The sequence below is a fragment of the Oryza brachyantha genome, chromosome 8 (genome assembly GCF_000231095.2).
Source record: "Oryza brachyantha chromosome 8, ObraRS2, whole genome shotgun sequence".
Classification (NCBI taxonomy): domain Eukaryota; kingdom Viridiplantae; phylum Streptophyta; class Magnoliopsida; order Poales; family Poaceae; genus Oryza; species Oryza brachyantha.
In genome coordinates, this window is record NC_023170.2 from 7490133 (window position 1) to 7510613 (window position 20481).

At 44.5% G+C, this 20481-nt stretch overlaps 1 protein-coding gene and 1 pseudogene across 1 annotated transcript; both read left to right on the forward strand.

Annotated features, from left to right (window-relative positions):
- The first annotated feature begins 667 nt into the window (after positions 1 to 667).
- LOC102718381 lies at positions 668 to 13687 on the forward strand (annotated as a pseudogene).
- Positions 13688 to 13807: 120 nt separating this feature from the next.
- LOC121055151 (serine/arginine repetitive matrix protein 1-like) lies at positions 13808 to 18241 on the forward strand. Its single transcript, XM_040526757.1, is given in 5 exon segments — positions 13808 to 13835; positions 17282 to 17770; positions 17773 to 17873; positions 17876 to 18005; positions 18008 to 18241. Coding segments are annotated over 5 exon segments (822 nt in total). The 3' UTR covers positions 18082 to 18241.
- Positions 18242 to 20481: the final 2240 nt, after the last annotated feature.

Here is a 20481-nt window from a genome sequence, read left to right on the forward strand (position 1 = left end):
ATTTCACGGCTGGCCTGTAAACTGCGAGACGAATCTTTTGAGCCTAATTAACACGTCATTAGCGTATGTTGGTTACTGTAGTACTTATGGCTAATCACGTACTAGTTAGGCTCAAAAGATTCGTCTCAGGATTTCTCACATAACTGTGCAATTAGTTTTTCATTTTATCATGTTTAATACTCTATTTAGGTGTCCAAAGATTCGATGGGATGTTTTTGGGTGAAAATTTTTAGGAACTAAACAGCCCCTATCACCAGCGGACTGCGGAAATGCGGAGATCCAACCAGTGCAAAAATAAGCTAAGAGGTGTTTAGTTGGTGAAATGAAAATTTTTATATGTCGCATTAGACGTTTGACCGGCTGTTGGAAGAGGTTTTCGGACAAGAATTAAAAAACCAATTTCACGGCTGGCATGAAAACCGCGAGACGAATCTTTTAAGCCTAATTAATCCAACATTAGCACAGGTTACTGTAGCACTTATGGCTAATTATGTACTAATTAGGCTCAAAAGATTTGTCTCATGATTTCTCACGTGACTATGTAATTAGTTTTTTTATTTATATTTAATACTCTATTTTAAGTGTAGAAAGATTTGACGCAATATTTTTTGGTGAAAATTTTTGGTACCAAGACGGGGCCTCTGCATTCACCCTATATAGCGAAAAAAGAGGAAAGGACTCAGAACTCAGAAGAGAGAGAAAGAGAGAGAGAGAGAGAGATGCCGGAGCTGCCGGAGGTGGAGGTGGCGCGACGGGCGCTGGAGGAGCACTGCGTCGGGAAGAGGATCGTGCGGTGCTCGGCCGCCGATGACACCAAGGTCATCGACGGCGTCGCCCCACCGCGGCTGGAGGCGGCGCTTGTCGGGAGGACCATCGCCGCCGCTCGGCGCAAGGGCAAGAATCTGTGGCTCGCGCTTGATTCTCCGCCCTTCCCTTCTTTCCAGTTCGGTCCGTCTCCACACCTTCTCTCGTCAAATATTTCCCTTCCTTTCCGGGCTGCCCTTTTTTTTTTCACTTTCTTTTTTGTTTCGCGTTCTTAACAGTAGGACTTCCAGGGAGGTTTAGGGTTTTTCCTGGATTTGCATTTTTTTTTTCTTTGGGTGCCGTTTTGGATCCTCGCGTCATGCTGTTCTTGGGGACTTTCATGTTGCGTTGCCACTGCTCCGTGCGAGTCCTTTGTGTCAGTACAATAAAAATGAAACTGAACAAATACTGTAAGCATGGTGTCACTTGTCAGTAGGTAAAGTTCAGTAAAGGCACTCCATTGATATAAAATTTGTACTGGGATCTTGATTGTAGTTTTTGCCTAGTGAAAATTCCACCAGAATCTTGATTGCAGTTTTTGCCTAACGACGATTCAGTCTTCTTTGACACGTTTGCTTCAATAAAGGAGTAATGACACAAACTTGGTGTGCCATCATTGAGATTAAAATGAAACAGATTTGAAGCTTAGAGGCCTACTTTCAACATTTTGATAGTTGAAGGACCAATTTGAGGACGCTGGTTCAGCGGCCATTTGATGCATTAACCATTTTCAGTTGTAAGTATACAAACAGCATCCAATTGTTAGTTTCTGTTACAGGAATGGCTGGAGCAATTTACATCAAGGGTGTGGAACTGAGCAAATACAAAAGGTTAGTAGCGTATAATTGTGAAACAAGTCAATAACGTAGCTTTATCCATCATAGAATATCACATATTGACTCTTTAAGGGCATTCTGCATCATTAGGAGATATTATCGACACAGTTGTTAAGGCGGCAAAGCGACATAACCCAGCCTGCCTTACCACCTTAGATAAGGTGTAAGGCAAGGTGATGGCTTTAAACACACGTAATCTAATAAGGTGGCAAACATAATAATCTAATACGTAGCAAATCAAATCTGCATTTTAAAAACATACATCTATACCATTCTTAAAAGACTCTAGTGGTGGTGGCAGTGAATGACGCGTGGGCCCCGTGTGGGCCTAGAAAAGAGTCGGAGGGAGGACTGCGTGCCGTTGGAGAGGGAGCGGCGAGGATGCCGTCGCCTCCGGGTCGCTGTCGCCGTCGCCGTGTGGGCTGAGCGCCACCGGCCGGCGTCGAGAGGGAGAGGGAGGAAAGGGCGAACGGGGGCGTGCCGACTAGGACGCCATCACGAGGCCACTCGACGGCGGCACGCTCTCCTCGAGAGGACGTGTTTGCCAGAGAGGAGCCGCGCGACGGCGCCGCCATGCAGCGCGGGCCGGCCGCAGTCGTCGGTGGAAGGAGGAGAGAGGAGGGAGCCAAACCTGGGCTAGGGTTAGGGTTCCGGTCGGTGGCGGTGGCTAGGTCGGGGTTTTTCCACCCCGATCTCGCCAGCCGACCGTCGGATCGGCTGCCCTGCAATCGGACGGCTGCAAATGAATGGGCCGAATACGGCCCACATGCGAGCGCGCATGGAGGACGAATCCCAGCCTAGGCCCAGGTTGCGGTCTGGGTGGGGGTAAGCGCGCGAGGGGGGAAGAAAAAGGTCGTGGCCTGTTGGTTGCGCGCAGAAAAATGTCTGATTTGCCTCCTTTTATTTGTATTCTGTTTTTTTAAGAAACAATAACCAAGGATTACATGTGTTAACTACTCTCACATAATGATATTTTTAAAATATAAAATCCCATTGCAACGCACAGGCAATTTGCTAGTGCTATAAATACAGACAAAGGGGGCCTAGGGAGGAAGATCATTTAAGAGTAGATGTGTACTCAAAAGGGGATGTAGGGGAGAGGAAGAATAGAGGGGAAACAAACTAGATTACCATTGAAGAGCAGTAGAAGAAGAAATAAATCGTCAGAATAGAGACCACATCGGCAGAACAGAGCAGAAGAAGAAATAGATTGCTAGAACAGAGACCAAATAGCCAGGGAAGAGCAGATAAGGGGCAGAATGGAACAGAGGAAGAAGCATAGCAGAGGAACAGAGGAAGGTGCAAATGTTCGTTGCTGAGGAGAAGAAACAGGACAGAATGCCTGCTTTGTTGCTGCCAGGGCGCATGTTCGTTGCTAAGGAGAAGGGATCGCTGCAGTGGATAGGGTTGCCGCCAAGCTTTCTGCCCCTCTCTTCTATCATTTACTCTAGTCATTTGTTGCGGTAGTGCCACACCCAAAAAAGAAAAAAAGAACCTTTATTGTCCCCCTTTTTTGCGCGCCCTTGCGTAATCACTGTGTTTTTTTCTGTCTCTAGCATCGCCTTAGCACAATCTTGTTGGGCAAGCAGACACTTGGAGACTGCCAGCGCCTTACTGCTTTAGGGATGCCAAAGCGATGCCTCAAAAACCATGATTACCAATTAACATTGTTTCATTTCCTGCCACTTAATGTTCTTGATGCCTGGTGGTGATTACAATGTTAATTGCACCCTCTGCTGATTATATTCTGTTATGGCTTCTGGAGTAAATTTTCTAGAAATGTCATAAAAAATTATATGAAAAGTTATGATGACAAGTAATTTAAGTAGGTAGATGGTCAACTTTTCAATATATCTTTTCCATTTATCATTAATACTGGAGAAAACTGTCCCCAAACATAATGTGAATATACCTTCCTTGGATTGTACAGGTGGATGTTATTTCATGATACAAGTTATTTGGGACTTTATTAAAGCAATATGCGTCTCATGAACAAAAAGAGAACATTTGAGTGGCAAGCTAGTTAAATCCAGTCCTTTATGCGTTCACCTATATTCAACCACCATTAAAGAATTTCAATAGGTGATCAGGTCTATATATATTCTTTGATGTTCTGTCTGTTATATGTGACCATAAAATTGGTTGTAATAGTTATATTATATTTGACTAAAATATTTAGCATATTTTTCTTGTGGCATTTGATATAGGTCTGCGGTGAGCCCAACTGAAGAATGGCCTTCAAAGTACTCAAAGCTGCTTGTTGAAGTATGGATTCTAATATTCTAATCTTCCATAACCCTTTGTTTTAATGCATGTATCAATTCACTGATGAATTTGAAATACCCTTTCCATATCTAATATAATTTCATGTTGTGTTTTCACAGTCTTCAATCCAAGACTTTGACTGCATTAATTTTATAGTAATATACTAGCAGTAAATTTTACAAGCTAAATCATCACATTATGAAAATATTTTCCAACTTAAGTATAACAACATTGTTGCATGTGGTTGCATATACTATCTGCTTCTAGATATAGGTCACTGTGAGAAGTGTGCAGTCAAACTATTGAAATCTATACCATTAATAGAAGTGCAGAAGTTAGGCATTAGATGCTGGCAAGCCACCCATCTAGTTACTAGCACCTAAGGTACACTGAGAGTATGATATAGGGGCTGTTCATGTAGGAATATGTTGTCTTGTATCTTGTTCTTAAAGGTTTATTGGTGTTTGAAATATCCATGTTATGCATAATGCTTAAAAGGAAGCACTTAAGTTTATTGAAGGATTCTAGTAAATACTTCCTCCATCCAAAATAAGTGCCACTTGTCCTATCAATAATCTCTTATTCAAATTTCTCCCCATCTTAACCACACCTCATTTAATAAGGGTCACTATAGTCTTTTCTTCAAAACCTTAATGTCACCAAATAATCCTAAAGGGCCAGTTATTTTGGGACGGAGCAAGTATATTATAATGGAATTCATACTTTTTGTGGTAGGTTTTTCTCTCTCCATATTGTAAAAAAAAAATTACTTTCTGTTTGGAAATGCTCTAACCCATCATGGAACTTTCAATTGGGTCATGAGGCAGATGCGAACTAACAAGCTGAGTAACTTACATCTGATTCTTTTTTATCTGTCAATATCACAGATGGATGATGGCTTGGAATTTTCCTTCACTGATAAGAGGCGTTTTGCAAAAATTCGCTTTCTTGACGATGTAACTATCTAGTCATTATTTGATTTGAAAGTTTATGGCTTCATTATGCTGCAATAATTCATTTTAGAATTTTCCTGTATGTAATAGCCAGAAGCCGTCCCACCAATTTCTGAGCTTGGACCAGATGCCTTATTTGAACCACTCCAGCTTAATGATTATGTACAATCACTGAGTAGAAAGAATACTCCAATAAAAGCCCTTTTGCTTGATCAGGTACCGATTGCAATGCTTTGTTCTCCAATCAAAGATCTTAAGCAGTGTAACAGTTGTGCACCTCCAATTAAAAAATGGCAGAACTTTCCATTATGTTGTGGGAATCAACTTAAATATATGGCTTATCTTTGTCACTTGTCGTGCAGATTTGATAAGTTTCATGAACCTGAAAGTCACTAATTGGTATTACCTTTGTTTCGTATTATAAGATGTTTTGTCCCTCTCTAGGTTCATATGGATGCTAATTGTCACGCCCAGAAATTTACACCAAATTTCTGAACAATAGCATGTATTAAATCTCGGTACAGGCATCAGCCCGAGTATACACTATGACAAATTAATACACAGTTCCACGTCTTAAAAACAAATAAAAACAATTATCTATCGAAATGCAGCGGAAAAGGAAAATAAACTAAACCATCTAATCTTCAGCTTCAGCTAGCGAAGACGGCTCCACACCACAGGCACTCTCGACGGCGGACTGAACCTTACTTCAACCTTCGGAACAACCTTCTTCTGACACCGGCTCTGGCACTTGCTCTGGTGGGGGAAAAATTAAGCAAGGCTGAGTACAAACCACTGTACTCAACAAGTAACACCCAAGAGGGGGAGAATAATGAATACAACAGGGTATCAAGGATAGGCTAAGGTTAACTTGCACAAAAGCTGCAGTAATTTAGCAAAACAGTAAATAGAATAGACTGAAATAAAAGTAAAGTAAACATTTAAAATAATCATCCAATGTCCAACGTTACACCACGTTGCAACAGGCCCAGACCGCTGTCGAACGTTACACCACGTAGCGACAGGGTCAACCCTCTGTCCAACGTTAAACCACGTTGCGACAGACTCAAACCACTGCCAACGTTACACCACATTGCGCAGGGTCAAACCAGTTCCAAGATTAACAAAATTATTAAAGGGGTTCAACTAATTCCAGTGAGTCTGTCGGTTCGCCCAATAACCGCGGGCACGGCTATTCGAATAGTTTTACTCTGCAGAGGTGTACAACTTTACCCACAAGACATGGCTGCCAAGCATGTTACCATGCCCCAACGTATCACCACGATACCTCAGTACGGAAACCATGATAAGACCTTTCACCCAGCCCTCCCTAGACAATCGCACCACACTTCAGGTTTCACCCCCTCCTTTACACCAAGTCGGGCAGTCCCCTCTTGTGCCTTGGTAGATCCGGAAGCAGGAGAAGCTTTCGTTACACCACGATTGCCCGTCCATACTCCATCACGCCTACCCTTGCCTGGGTACGTCGAATAGGGACAAGCTAGACTACGAGTCTCACCGTTGCCCATTCTGGCTTGTGGTTAGCACGTGTAAGACTTTCAGGGTTTCCTGAGAACCGGTCCTTAATTGCCATGGGCACGACTCTCAAAACCATGCACCCACAGCCCACCATAAGCAATATTTTAGTTGTATTAATCCACCTCGGGAAATGAATAATGATAACAACCATTGAAGGTGTACCAAAGTGCAACAATAATTAAATAATAATTGGTGAGCTAGTTGAACTAAGCATGGCTAAGCATTGACTAACCCTAATTCTAGTCAAATTAACCCTGGGATGACAATAATAAATGGGAATCAACGGATATATAAGTAATTGCCCAATAGATAAATACAATAAATAGATTTGCATAAAACAATGCATGTTTGAATGTAAAAGCGGGGGATTTTATAAACATAGGTTCAATATGATCAATGAAGGGTGCCACTTGCCTTGCTTAGACCCACGAGAAACTTCGGCGACGACTTCGAGAACGAACGGCGCTGCGACGGGGTCAAAACCTACGACAAACAAGGCAAAACAGACAAAACAGGCTAAAAAACTACTGAAACAGAGAAAGAAACTATTTTTAATGGATTCTTGGCATTTTTCTGGATTTAATGAAACTTGAATGGACCTAAACGGAGACTAGATGAATTACTTATGAATTTTAGAAGTTTATCTGTGTTTTTAAACTAAACAGAAAAACCTTATTGACTTATTGCGCAATTAATCGGAGGCATGACGTCAGCACTGAGAAGAGAGGGAGGCTGACAGCCGGGACCCACTGGCAGTGAGACAAGAGGAGAAGAGGGGCTGACAAGGGGGCCCACGAGGGGAGAGAGATCGACTGGCCGGGCCCGCTGGACAGAGGAAGAGAGCAGAGGAGGGAGGGGAGAGCGCAGGCGCGACAGGCGGCAGGCGGCGGGGCGGCGGCGCGAGCAGCGACCGGCGACGTCGGTGCAACGGCAGCGGGCGGCGGCGACGACAAACGGCGCGGCGAGCGGCGGCGCTAAGGATCGACGAGGTGAGGCGGCGGCCGAGGTAGAGAGGAGGCGCATGGCCGACGGCGGCAACGGCGCCCGACGGCGACGACGGCGCGATGGGAGGGCGACGGCGCTCCGGCGTCGGCAAGGTTGCGTCGGTGACGGCGAGGCGAGGGTAACGATGGGCGGAGGGGCGACGGTGACGTCTGGGGCACGCACACGCGTGGCGGCGGCGGCGACCTCAGCGACATCGTGCGGAGGGAAAAAGAGAGGGAAGGGGGACGACGACGGCTTACCGGCGGCGACGTCGGTGAGTCGGCGTCGTGGCGGGACGGGTGGTGACGACCGGCGGCGTGGATGGCGGTGCACAGGTGGCGAGATTGGGCGCGGCGGCGAGGTGGCTAGGCACAACGGCGGCTCGGGCGGAGAAGGGAAAGAAATGGCGGCGGTGGGCAGGGAGGCGAATTTTATAGGGGCGGCCGGCTAGGGCGGAGGCGGCGGTTAGAGACCACGTTGCACACGCGGGCGCGGCGGACGGCGGCCGTTGCGGGCGCGGGAGATGGAGTCAGCGGCGGATTCGGTGCGGGAAATCCGGAGAGCGCGGCGGCGCGAGGCGGCGGCTGGCGGCCGGGAGAAGCAGGGCGGTGGTTACTCTGGGCAACGGATTTGGCGGCGACCGGGGAAAGCAGAGTGGTGGTTGCGCCGGCGTGATGGAGCGGGGCGGCGGTGCACGGCGAGGCGTGGCAGCGGCGCAGCACGATGGTGCCGGCGCGGTGGCAAGTAGAGGAGGTTGGACGGACGCAGCGCAGCGGCGCGAGCGCGAGGGCGACGCGACAACGGGCGACGCATCGTGGGTACTCGGCTTGTGCCGTGGCGGTGAGGGGTGCAGGCAGAGGAGGGCGGCGGCATCCAACGCGGAGGGCGGCGAAGGACGGCGGTTCCGCGGCGGCGATGGCGAGGCGATGAAGACGGCCCCGAGAGGGTGCGTCGGCGGCGGCAAACGGCGCGCGCGCGACGGCGACACATCCGTCGACGACAGCGGCCGAAGTAAAAAGAGGGAGGAAGAGAGAAAGGGAGAGGCTCACCGGTGATGAGAACGGCGGCAACGGGTCGGCGTGGACGAGGCGGAGGTGGCGTGCGGCTCGGAGCGGCGGCTCGGCGACGGAATCGGGTGGCGGCGGCATCGGCCGAGCTGCGCGACGTTGAGCAACCAAGGCGAGCCGCGGCGGCGAGGTCGACCATCAACACGAACGCTCCCAGGCGCGGCCGGCGGCGTCTCGGGGCAGCGTCGCGGAGGTGACGTCGATGGCGGGGAGTGGCGGCAGTGCGACGACGGTGCGCCGAAGGGGAAGAAAAGGAGGGAAAGGGGAAAGGGATGCTCACTGGCGGCGCGAAGGGCGGCAGCAAGTCGGCGCCGAACGGGGATGGGTGATGACGCGGCTCCGCGACGGCGACCGGAGGTGAGGCGCGAGCTCGACTGGCGGCGGCGAGGCAATGGCGCAGCGACGGCTCGGGGACGACGGCGGCATGCGAGAACGAGAGGAGATCGCGAGGGAAGGCAGGAACGGCACCACGATGGCGTGGCGACGGGGACGTCGGGCGGCGACCCGGCGGCGGCGGCGCGGGGATAGAGAGGGCGAGAGGGGAGAGGAGTTGCTCACCGGCGGTGGTGAAGGCGGGAGCGCATCGGCGAGACGGTGGCACACGCGGTGACGGCCGGCGGTGAGCGAGAGCGGCGTCGGAACATGGGCACGGCGGAGTCGGACTCAGCTGGCGCGGGGAGGTGGTGATGCCGGCCGACGGCGGCGACAAGGCGAGGTGGGACGCGACGGGAGCCACGGCGAGACGGCGGAGAGCGGTGGCGTGCGACAGAGGAGTGGCGCAACGCGGACGGCGCCGCGAGGTGACGCGGTGATGACGGCGAGCGGCGACCAAGTACGGGCGCGAGGCGCACGCACCGCGTGGCACGGTGGGGATGCGTCGCGGTGAGGCAGAGCGGAAGCGTTCGCAGGTGGAGCGGCGCAACGCGGACGGCGTGGCGGCTAGGCGCGGCGACACGACGTCGGGCGGCGCGGAGCGACGCGACGGCGGGCGCCGAGGGAGAGATTGAGGAAGGGGAGAGTTCACTGGGTGGACCACGACGACGGGGGGGCGGCGGATGACCGACGATGGCCGTTGACCGGCGGGCGAAGGCGCAAAGGTGGAGACCGGCAAAGATGGCGGCGCGGCGATGCAGTCGCGGGCGCGACGCGCACGGGCGCAGGCGCCGACTGGAGGTGGAAGATGGGGCTGACTGGTGGGGGCCACCTGTCAGCGTCCCGGGAGGAGAGGGGAGGCGGCCTGGACTTGGCGCGCGCGAGGTGGCTATGGGCCGTGGCTCGGCCCACGCACGGGAGAGAGGAGAGGCGGATGGGAGAGAGGCTGAGGCGAGCTGAGCGGGCCGGCTGGCTAGGCCGGTGGCCTGCTGGCCAGGAGGAGAGGGAGGAGGAGTGGGCCGAGGGAGGCGATGCAGACTTTGAGCGCCGGTTGGGACACGACTCGGGAAATTGCAGACAGTACACGCATTCACACGACAGAACCAAATCATGCACGAATTAGAGATCCGTACGACAAATTAGATCCGATACGTGAACCCGTGAACTGTTAGCGGAACAACTGCAGGAGTTAACGACCCGTTAAATTGAGATTTAACGACTCGCTAAACTAGAATTAGATGACTTTAACGTTAAACCAATCTACATTTACGAAATTGGATTCCGCACCGTAGATCAATCTCACGCTAGCTAATAGATTGGAAAACCTAAGCAATTACACGGTAGATTAACGATAGATTGATTTGCATAAATAAAACGTATGCAAACCTGAGGTTTGGTGGAGAGATCAGCGACGGATTGTGGTTGTTCCCCGCTGTTAGGCTAGAAAACCTGAACAATTAAATGGTAGATTAATTTAGATTGATTCGCAAGAATAAAATATATGCGAACCTGAAATTTGGTGGAGAGAGACCAGCCGGCGACGTGCTGCGAACAAGGATGCAGCAGGGCTGCTAGCGGCTTGCTGCGCAGCTGCTGGGAAAGGGGCGGCACAGCTGTAGCGGAGGCGGAAGGGGCGACTGGAGATGCACGGGAGAGGGAGACGGGGAAAAGTGGCAAGGGTGTAGGGGGTATTTATAGGGGGAAGCTAGAGATAGATCTTGTTACCCATCTCCTATTAACAAGGAATAGATAATGTTTCAAGGGGATAAGATTTAGAATTAATTGGAATTGATTTTTTGGTGGAGATAGAGATGAGGCTGCATGGCTTGGAGAGGAGGGGGAGAGGATCGTACAGGGAGGATGACGAGTTCGGCCAAGGGGGAGGAAAAAGGAAAAGAGAAAAAGAAAAGGGAAAAAGGAAAAAGGGAGAAGGGAAAAAGAAAAGAAAAAGGAAGGAGGGAAAAAAAAAGAAATTGCCTCCAATTTTGCCGATTTTTATTAAGTTTATTAGACCAAATTTTATTGACTGCAGTTCAAATATAAATCCTGTTAATCATTTAAAATGCTTTCGGGACATTTTAGAATATCCGAAAAGCTTCCAATTAACTAAATTAATTTATTACACTGAGTTTTCTCCTGAACTTTAATTAATAAATTATTTTTAATGCATTATTTAATTATTTCTTGGCTAGGGTAAAACTCAGGGCGTGACACTAATGAATCTACATATACACACACACATATATATATATATATATAACATATTCATTGATCCATAAATAAATCTAGATTGGGCCAAAAAATCTTAGTATGGAACAGGGGGAGTATGTTTGATTAGTTCATTAAGAGATTATAGTTTTATACCCCAATGTAGTCTAAATGCCACAGTAGCGGCACAATACCACATTTTTTATTCTGCTATCTTCTAAGACTTCTGAATTACAGAGCTTTATATCCGGAATTGGCAACTGGATTGCAGATGAAGTGCTTTATCAGGTCAGTTTCCATAGAGTTGGCTTTACCGCTTTACACCACAAAAGAGTCTCACTGTACAAACACATTACAAAATTTGTGTCTATTTGCTGACCAAAAACTTCCCAGATGCACAAAATTTTTAACATTTGCACTTGTGTACTATGCGGTAGTGTCCTTGTATTCAGCATAACAAAAATAGTTTAGCTGCATAAGTTGTCATGTGGGGAAAGATGTATTGTAGGAGACCACAGTAGCAGGCCCAATTGGCGCATGAGTGCATGACAAACGGCTTGGTTGTGCCTGTAATGGTGCAGTAGCTGTGCATGAATTGTATGTGTAGTATTTAATTTGTCAGCTAAAAATTAGTTAAGATTGATTAGTTGTCTCTTGTCTGGCTGGATAGATATTCTTATCTGTGCTTGTCACATCATGTAAGATGGGCAGGTTTAATTGAGTTTAGCCATAGAATAATCTATTTTCACATGTATCGTTCTCTCGTTTATACCCCATGCCCCTCACACATTCTCTTCTCCTGCCAAACAGCACCAGGCCATCAAGGTCTAGCCGTCTAGGACATAGGTCATATGTGAGACATAGTGCAAAACCTAACAAGTGGGATTTAGCTTTGTTTTTAAGTGATTAGGAGTTGATCCCTCCCATAAAAAGCACTGTGTTTCCTTTTACCCAGCAAAGATGGGGCCTTGTTTCAGACATAACCTTCTTTGGGCATCTAAATTGTTTTGTACCTAGGCTATTTTTTTGGTGCTATTCTTTTGATGAAAACATAAGCATGTTTCACCTTGTGCCCTGTTGGTGTGTAGGCACGGATTCATCCAATGCAAGCAGCATCGAAAATTTCCAAGGAAAAATGTAAGGCCCTCCATCAGTGCATTAAAGAGGTTAGTCTGTTTAGCCTGTGGAAAAACCATGGCTTGGATTTGTGGAGCTTGGGTGCATTTTTTATTTCTTTATCAATTCAATCATATGTAAAAAAATGATTGGTGTGTTTCATATACGAATCAGATATAGATATTTGAGTAATACAGGATATTCACAGTTCTATTTGTGTCTGGCTTGAGCTTAGTACTATATCCTGTTAGCATACAGATTGAAAATATAACCGAATATTAGAAATGTTTAAACATATTGAGTCCAATAGGAATCTGGTTTACTTGTTGAATAATTAATCATTCTTAAAAGAGAATGCAATGTCATTACTGGTGCTTACATTTTTTTTCCTCTCTTGTCGCCTAGATCTTTTTCTCTATGATAATCTTGCATTGTGTGGCTATGGCTCTAGGTGATTGAGAAGTCCATAGAAGTTGGTGCTGATAGCAGTCAGTATCCAGAAAACTGGATATTTCACTCCAGGGAGAAGAAACCCGGCAAGGCCTTTGTGGAGGGTCTGAGCATCTTCTCTGGTGAAATATAATGTATTCATGATGTCTAGCAATATTGAAGATTGATTTTTTCTTGCTTTCAGGAAAGAAAGTTGACTTCATTACGGTTGGTGGTAGGGTAAGTATTTTACCCATTTTGGAAAGCTCACATTCATGTGTAGTGCTGAATTGCTGATCCCATTCTCACTTGTTTTCTCAGACTTCAGCATATGTGCCAGAGTTGCAGAAGCTGGATGGGATGGATGCGACAGCAAGCAGCGCGAAAATAAGCAGAGAAAAGGGTAGATCAAATAAAGCTGCTCGTGAGGTGGACGACGACGAGGAAGAGGCTAAACCTGCCAAAAGGGGAAGGAAGCAATCAGGAAAGGCAACCCATGAGGTCCCAGCCAGAATGCCAGATACAAAATAAACCATCGAAGTGAGTAACAGCGACGATGACAACAATGGTGAAGAAGCAGTTGTAAGATGGGCGCGGATTTAAGGGTAGATAAGGGATTCAACACAATCAGCAACAGAGGCAAAAGGCTCGTCAGACAAAGGAGGAAGTGTTTTCCCAGCAAAGAGGCCATAGAGGAAGAAACAGCAGTTGTTTTGAATATGTCGTCTGCTTGTGATATGAATATGGCCATAGACGACAGAATAGGGTAAAATGTCTGAAGTAGGTTTTTGCTGCAGTTAGCTTAGATTTTAGGCACAGAACTAGGAAGTTATCTTCCGTTCCAGCTTGTGATACTGCTTAACTAGGTCCCAGCCTCCTAGGTATTACTACTATATATATGTAGTGCACTGAAGAATATGTCAGTTAACTCTAATCCATGGGAGCCTAGGCTTGTGCAGTCGTGCTTGCCCTAGTTTACAGATCAGGGGCTTTGATTTCTTCACTCCAGATCGAAACTCCACAGATTGCTGGATGCGATATTGGCGCCTGTTCTATTAAACGACGGCGAAAGTCTATTTGTAAAATAAGTTTTTAAAAAGATCAAAATTTCAAAATTGCAGTGCCCATGTCATCCTTTCTGGTTGCTCTGGTTGCTGAGGAAGATGATTTGTTACTCAACTCTACGTTCTTTGCGTTCTTTTGTTAGACGATGAAAGCGTTCTTTTGTTAGACGATGAAAGATAAAGAATTATCTGATTTTGGTGATAGTTATTTCATGGTATAAGTGATAGAATTAAATACTATAAAGTTTAAAATCTAATTTAAAAATATGAGATAATCAACTTATATATAGATACATTTATAAAAAAATATAATATTTAATAGTTTGAAAAGTGTACGCGCAAAAGCTGAGAAATAATCCAGCCAAAAGAACAAAAACTGCTACTCTGCTAGTGACATCAAGACACGATATTTGATAACTATGATATGTTGTAGCCTACTGCCAAAGAGATTACCGCTATTCTTTCTTGATTTAGCATATTATATTTTCTCCATTTCAAAATATATAGCGTATTTTATTTGATTAGGATAAGAGTTTGATCAAAAATTATTCCATTAGAATATAATTTTCATAACATAAAATAGACGTCATTAGATCTGTATTGCAAAGTGATTTCTTATTACTATACAATTATGTTATATAAATAATAATAATAATAGAATAATATTGGTTAAATATTTATCCTAACGAAATAAAATATTTTAGATCGGAAGGGAATAGCATATTATGGTCTCCTTGTCCTCAACATTGTTTTTAATCATAATATAATTATTATATAGCAATCTATTTTTAAAATTATATAAAGAAGAACTTAGAAACGAGCTCACATGTAAATTCAATTATCATGGACCTTAAATAATGATGCGATCAAGTCTAACACTGATACAACCATTGCTCATATCAAGAGAAAGATGCTCACATGCTGGAATCCAATTCGGTCACCCGCGACATTGTTGATTTCAAACGGCCGCTAAATTTGCATACGAGCTCCGTTTTGGGTCTAAGTACTTCATGGAAAGATCTTGGAGTTCTCTTTCCAACGGATCTAGCCTCATCGTCAAATTCCATTCAAGTCATCCGCAAATGATAAAACATGGTGTTGTCACCTGTCATGGGCCTTTGGGCTTGAACTTTGTTTGGGACCTCAGCCCAAAAGGGGCCCAAGTTGAGTGCGTCCTAATATGGTAGAACACGACCCTAGGGCACCCTTGGTCGTCCTGCCACTCCTATAAATAGCTAGGTACCCCTTTAGGGTTTCTCGGGTTTTGTTAGATTAAAGTTTAGCCTTTGCTACTTGCTTGTACACGTGTGTATTGGCGCACTCGAATACTTGTTCTTCAGAACCCCAACTTATCATTTGCGTTCAATTCCTATTTGCAATATCAGATTGCTTTTATCTTGTTCTTGATCGTTTCTTCGATTTGCTTGCAGGAATTAGGTTGATTTGCACCGGCAAGATTAACAATCCAAAGAGAGGTGTATCGATCGCTAAGGCGCAACACAACGTCCTGTACAGTTGTAGTCGGATCATTAACGTTTCTCTCAAATCATAGTTATCATAACTCACCGAAAGATCGGCCACCTCGTACACATCAAATGACCAATGGAGGATTATTGTGTATATCCGATGGAGTGATATCCTCATAAGATCATATCCTCACTTATATTAAAGTCATCTTGCAGTTTGAATATGTCGTCTCCCTAGTTTAAGAGAGCTTAAGATACATTTATACTATACTACTCCTTTCGTTTTAAAATATAATCATTTATAAGATTTAAATTTTTATCATAACATAAATTTGTGCGCTGGTTCTCATGATGATTCGAAAGCGAACCAGGTGCTTATAAAGGAATCTAATCAATTCAATATTTAACTACTGAAATAAAGGAATTCTTTTAGCATCTCTTTAGTTTGCACTAAATAAACTAGAAATATTTATATTTTCAAACGGAGATAGTATTATCCTAACACCTCTTACATCTTCAAGTATTAAACTTTGTATACACATCGAAATAATCTTTAACATGATTAATGACCCAATCATAAACAGAGAAGTTTATGGTTGGTTGTGTTCAGTGAGACGTATGATGCATTCGTCTTAGAATGTTGCATACGTTTTATGTTTTTTCTGCTGTGAATATAGCAGCGCTCACACGCCATTTTGGACGTGTTTGAATATCTATACGTTTTTCAATGTTTGGGTTGGATGTATGGAAATTATATGCGAAGGCTTCCTTCGGGAAATACTCTTATAATACTATAATTTTATTTTTCATCAAATGTTTTTTCAAGAGAAATTAAAGGCCAAATTTGCATTAATTATGAATGCCATGTTGAAGGCCAAATTCGTTCTCTATTTATATACTGATGTTATGTTCCGATGTTGAATTAACAACCTAGTTGTGTACTTGTGTTGGTAAAACAGAATCGCTAAAAGAACTGACATTAAAGCTGTTAGTATCTCGCTGGTGCATTTTTTTTTTCAGAGAAGGGTATTTTTACCCGGCCTCTATATCCGAATAGATATATGTAGCCATTTTATTATTATTATTTTAATTTGAAAACTTAGCACCTCAAATAACCTAATCTAAAACTCATGCTTCTATGGGAATTTGAAGCTAAAACCTTATGTGCTACTTATGTCACTGCAACCACTAGACTACATGTCCTTTCATGTATCGCTGGGGCATATGGCAAATCAAAATGTTTTGATCTTTTTTATCATTTTTGAAAAGTATGTTGAGCTATTAAAAATTTTAGTGTAAAATTATAGTAACTCAAGATACATGGTAACTCGATATACTAATTTTTTACGATGAAAAATATGGTACCTTTTAATATTTTTTCAAGAAGGTTAAAAAACTCAAATGTTTTGGATTGTTGTTTTCTCGCTGTTTCGTGGGTGCAGATCAGAATGTTTTTTTTTATGTCAGGCCAAAATATTGCAACGTTATTATGTAAGTCAAACTGTCAAAGAAACAATATGATCCAGTGATGTTTGTTACTAATGAGTTATGACCTTAAAGTGATTCCTCACCGGAAAACATATTGTCTACTTGGCCTTGTGTTGGCTGCATATTGGTCCACCCAAATACAATTAGCTGCCAGCTAATTAGATACAATCATAGTGCGACAGCCAATTTGACCGGGAAAAAAATGACCAGATAAGTGTTGAAACATATACTGGAATCACTATAATACTTGTTTTTAATTATATAACTGGAAAAGAACTTTGTTCAACTTCAACTTCAACTGAAACTGACTAAACTCAATTCAAGTTGATAATCAGCACCCTGATTACGAAGAATACTCTGGACCACACTAAATACACAGCCACAGACAGAAGATCAAGTGTCTGCAAACAAGCAGGCATTCAGGTTACAACCATACACATCATAATAAGTGAATGGGGCAATTGTATAACTAGTCCTACTTTAGAGGCCAATTACGGATGTAGTCTGATTTTTTTCATTTTACAGATTTAGCCCCGGTTTTTAAAATCGAAGCTTTCGTTTGGCCTTACCGTTAGTTTATCGTGAGCAGTGTAAATAAAAAAAAAAGAGAAAAAAGAAAACATCACGTCAAATGACAACAATACCCCTCTCTGCTCTTTAACCCTATCTGCTCCCCTCCCTTCTGGTTAGAACGGCGGCGGCGCTCCGGCGGCAAGGGCGAGCGAGCAGGCACGCGGCGGGCAGGCAAGGCGAGGGAGCGGGGCGGCAGGCGAGCAGGTCAGCGCTGGCCTGCAGCGGACAAGGTGCGCGGCGGCCAGCGCGAGGGAGTGGGGCGGCCGGCAAGCAGGCCAGCGCGCGACGCCGGCCAGCCTGCGGCGGACAGGGCGAGCGGCGGCCAGCGCGAGGGAGCGGGGCGGGCGGCGAGTAGGCCAGCACGCGGCGGCAGGTTGGGCTGCGTCGGGGCGGAGCGTGCCACCAGTGAGAAGTCGCAGGCGGCGTCCGAGTCGTCGGTGGCGACCACGGCTACGGGACCCGAGCGGCCCCCGGAGAAGCCAGCGAGGAAGAGGGCTGTCGTGTCCGGCGAGCTCGGTCGCGGTAGGCGCGACCTTGGTCCTGCGGTTCCAGGCGCCGGTCGCCCTGAAGGAGGCCGCGCGTCTCCCTCGCCGCCACCGCCACCGGCTGGAGGTCCCCGTCACCTGCCGTGAAACGACCACCGGACCAGCGCCGCGCCACCGCCGCCACCGGTGCCGCATCGTGCCCGCAGCGGAAGCCACCCGTCCCCCGGCCCCGAGGCCGTGCGGCCGCGCCTCGCCGCGTCGCGCGCACGACACTCCCCCACAGCAGCACTCGCTGGCGTCGTCGACTACCACCATGCAATCGCGCGGGCCTCCTCCGCATTCCTCGCCTCCGCCTCCGCTGCCGCCGACGGCGACGGGAAGGAGTCGCTGGACAACCCATCGGTCGCAATGGAGTGCTTCATATTCATGTAGCACTACTAATCCCATTCAGTCCAGCCAGCCAGTAATTAATCACTCCAGTGCTAATTAGGAGTAATTAAGCTGAGGAGGTGTTCTTGATAATACCGTGATCACGCTGGTAATTAATTTCGTCCCTGGCGATGGATTTTTTTAATCCCCAGGAAGAAACCAATCCTGCTGAGGGATGGCCGGCCAAGAATAAAAAAGAAGCACGTTCTGCACATTATATACGCTTCAAGAATTAACCATAACATTTTAATTATCTTCTTGATAACTAGGTAATTAATTAAACTATGTCAATTTTTGTTTATCACAAATTTTTAAAAATTTGTTCAAATTTTAATCGAATGTATTTTAAATCTTAGTTAAATTTATCAAACTTTAGTCAAATATAATCAAAATTGACTCAAATCTGTTAAATACAAGTTAAATATTACAAATATTTCTTAAAGTACACATATATAAAAACAAGGCCAAATATGCAAATAATACTAACAAAAACAGGATCAAATGTGTAAGGGTAAAGACACTTAACGGAGTAGGACTAAATGGGAGTTTTAATTTTAAAAACCAGGGCTAAATCTGTAAAGTAAAAAACAAACGAAACCAAATCCGCAATTAGTCTCGGCTTGCCCCTAAGTTATCAGTCGTTGGATCTATGACAAGTTTGTAAAACACAAACCAACGTGAGAACGTCACATGCTAACCACGTGCATTCCGATCTGTACTTGAAAGTTCACTTAACGACTACACCACATGCACAGGGTAATTGAAGAAAGGACCATCATCGTTAAGTCATTCCTAACGTAAGTTTTATAGACACAGTTATCTAAAATGATATGTTATTTAAAAATATTTAAAACTAGAATAAAACACTTACCTCTTAATGCATAGTTTTATCTATGGTTGTTTTCTAGGTTATATACAAGACACAAGTTATCTAGGTAACTGTATATAAAACTCCCACCAAGAAGTAGGACCAAAAGCAAGAATTAATCCATTAATGTGTAAAAGTTATTTTACATGAATACTAATTTATCTAAAGTTGGTCAAAGTAGTTACTTAAGTTGGGACAGAGAGAATTCTAGTGCATTCTAATTTTGACCCACGTAATAGTATCTCAAAATTAGAAAACTGCAATAAACAACTGCAGAATTAAGTAATGGTAACCTGTTTAAGCAAACTACTCTATCATGGAAGGGACGGATCTAGAAAAATATAATAGTCAGGACTGAATATCTCTTCTTAATCTTTAGAAGGAACTTTAACATCTTTTTGTATTAGACCTATAGCATAGAATTTAGTGAGAGCTTAGAAGGTCTCTATAAACCTAAAGCCAGTAGTAGGGGTTAGAGCATCCCAACAGATCATCTATCATATTCTCTATCCTAAAAATAGAGGATGAAGACTACAAATTGAGCTCCAACAGAACGGCTATCATATTATCTATTTTTAGATGTCATCCATATTAGAGAAAGAACCTTCATATTTAGATGATCTCTCTCCATCCTCCAAAGATATATAGAGGATGTCATATATAGATGATCTGATGGAGTACAAAGAGATATAAAGGATAAAATTAGTTTAGATGACTATCTAAATAAAATGAAGATATGAATGATCAAATTTAGATGAGCTGTTAGAGATACTCTTGGAGACCACTAATCTCCCTGTTAGAAAGCCACTTATCATGGACATCTGCTAGCAAGTAGCGGCAATACATCCAAGAGAATATCGAATAGTTCGGCATGTAAACAGTTTCTACCAGTCAGTTCAGAAACTACAGCTAGTCTATTGTGCAAATTTTTAATTAACTTTGTAAGTAGAAAACCATGTGTGTAAGATGGAATTGCATGGAAAAAATTACGTGCCATAGAGTAGAAATTAACATAAGGAATATGGAATCAAACATTCGTGCTTATAAAAAAGAAGTGATTAAACCACAGGGATTCACAAAGATAATTGAGTTAGGGTTAAGATTCTGTTTGATTTCAACTATTTTACTCTCAATTTTTCATTGTTGATAAACTAAAAAAACTTAATCTAATGGGATAAAGGAAATGGTGGTACGAGATGAAAACCTGTCAAAACCCCATTCGAAAGAAATGTGTCAATATGAAGTGTACCAAACTAGCAGAGCATTAAAACTAAGCAAATTCCAAAGGCAACCATCATCCTAAATAAAAATTGTACATTAAAGGGTTGCACTTATCAAGGTCAAATTCAAGTGTCAAATCTTTGTCACTTAATCCCAGCAGATTCTCAAGAATTCCTGAAACCAAAATAACAACAGAATATATTTCAATTCCAAAGAATGTCACATTGATATACTAACAAGACATGAGAACCCAAAACAGAAGGCAGTAAATAATAAATAATATCTATGGATTGCTCAAAGCATGTTCTGCATCT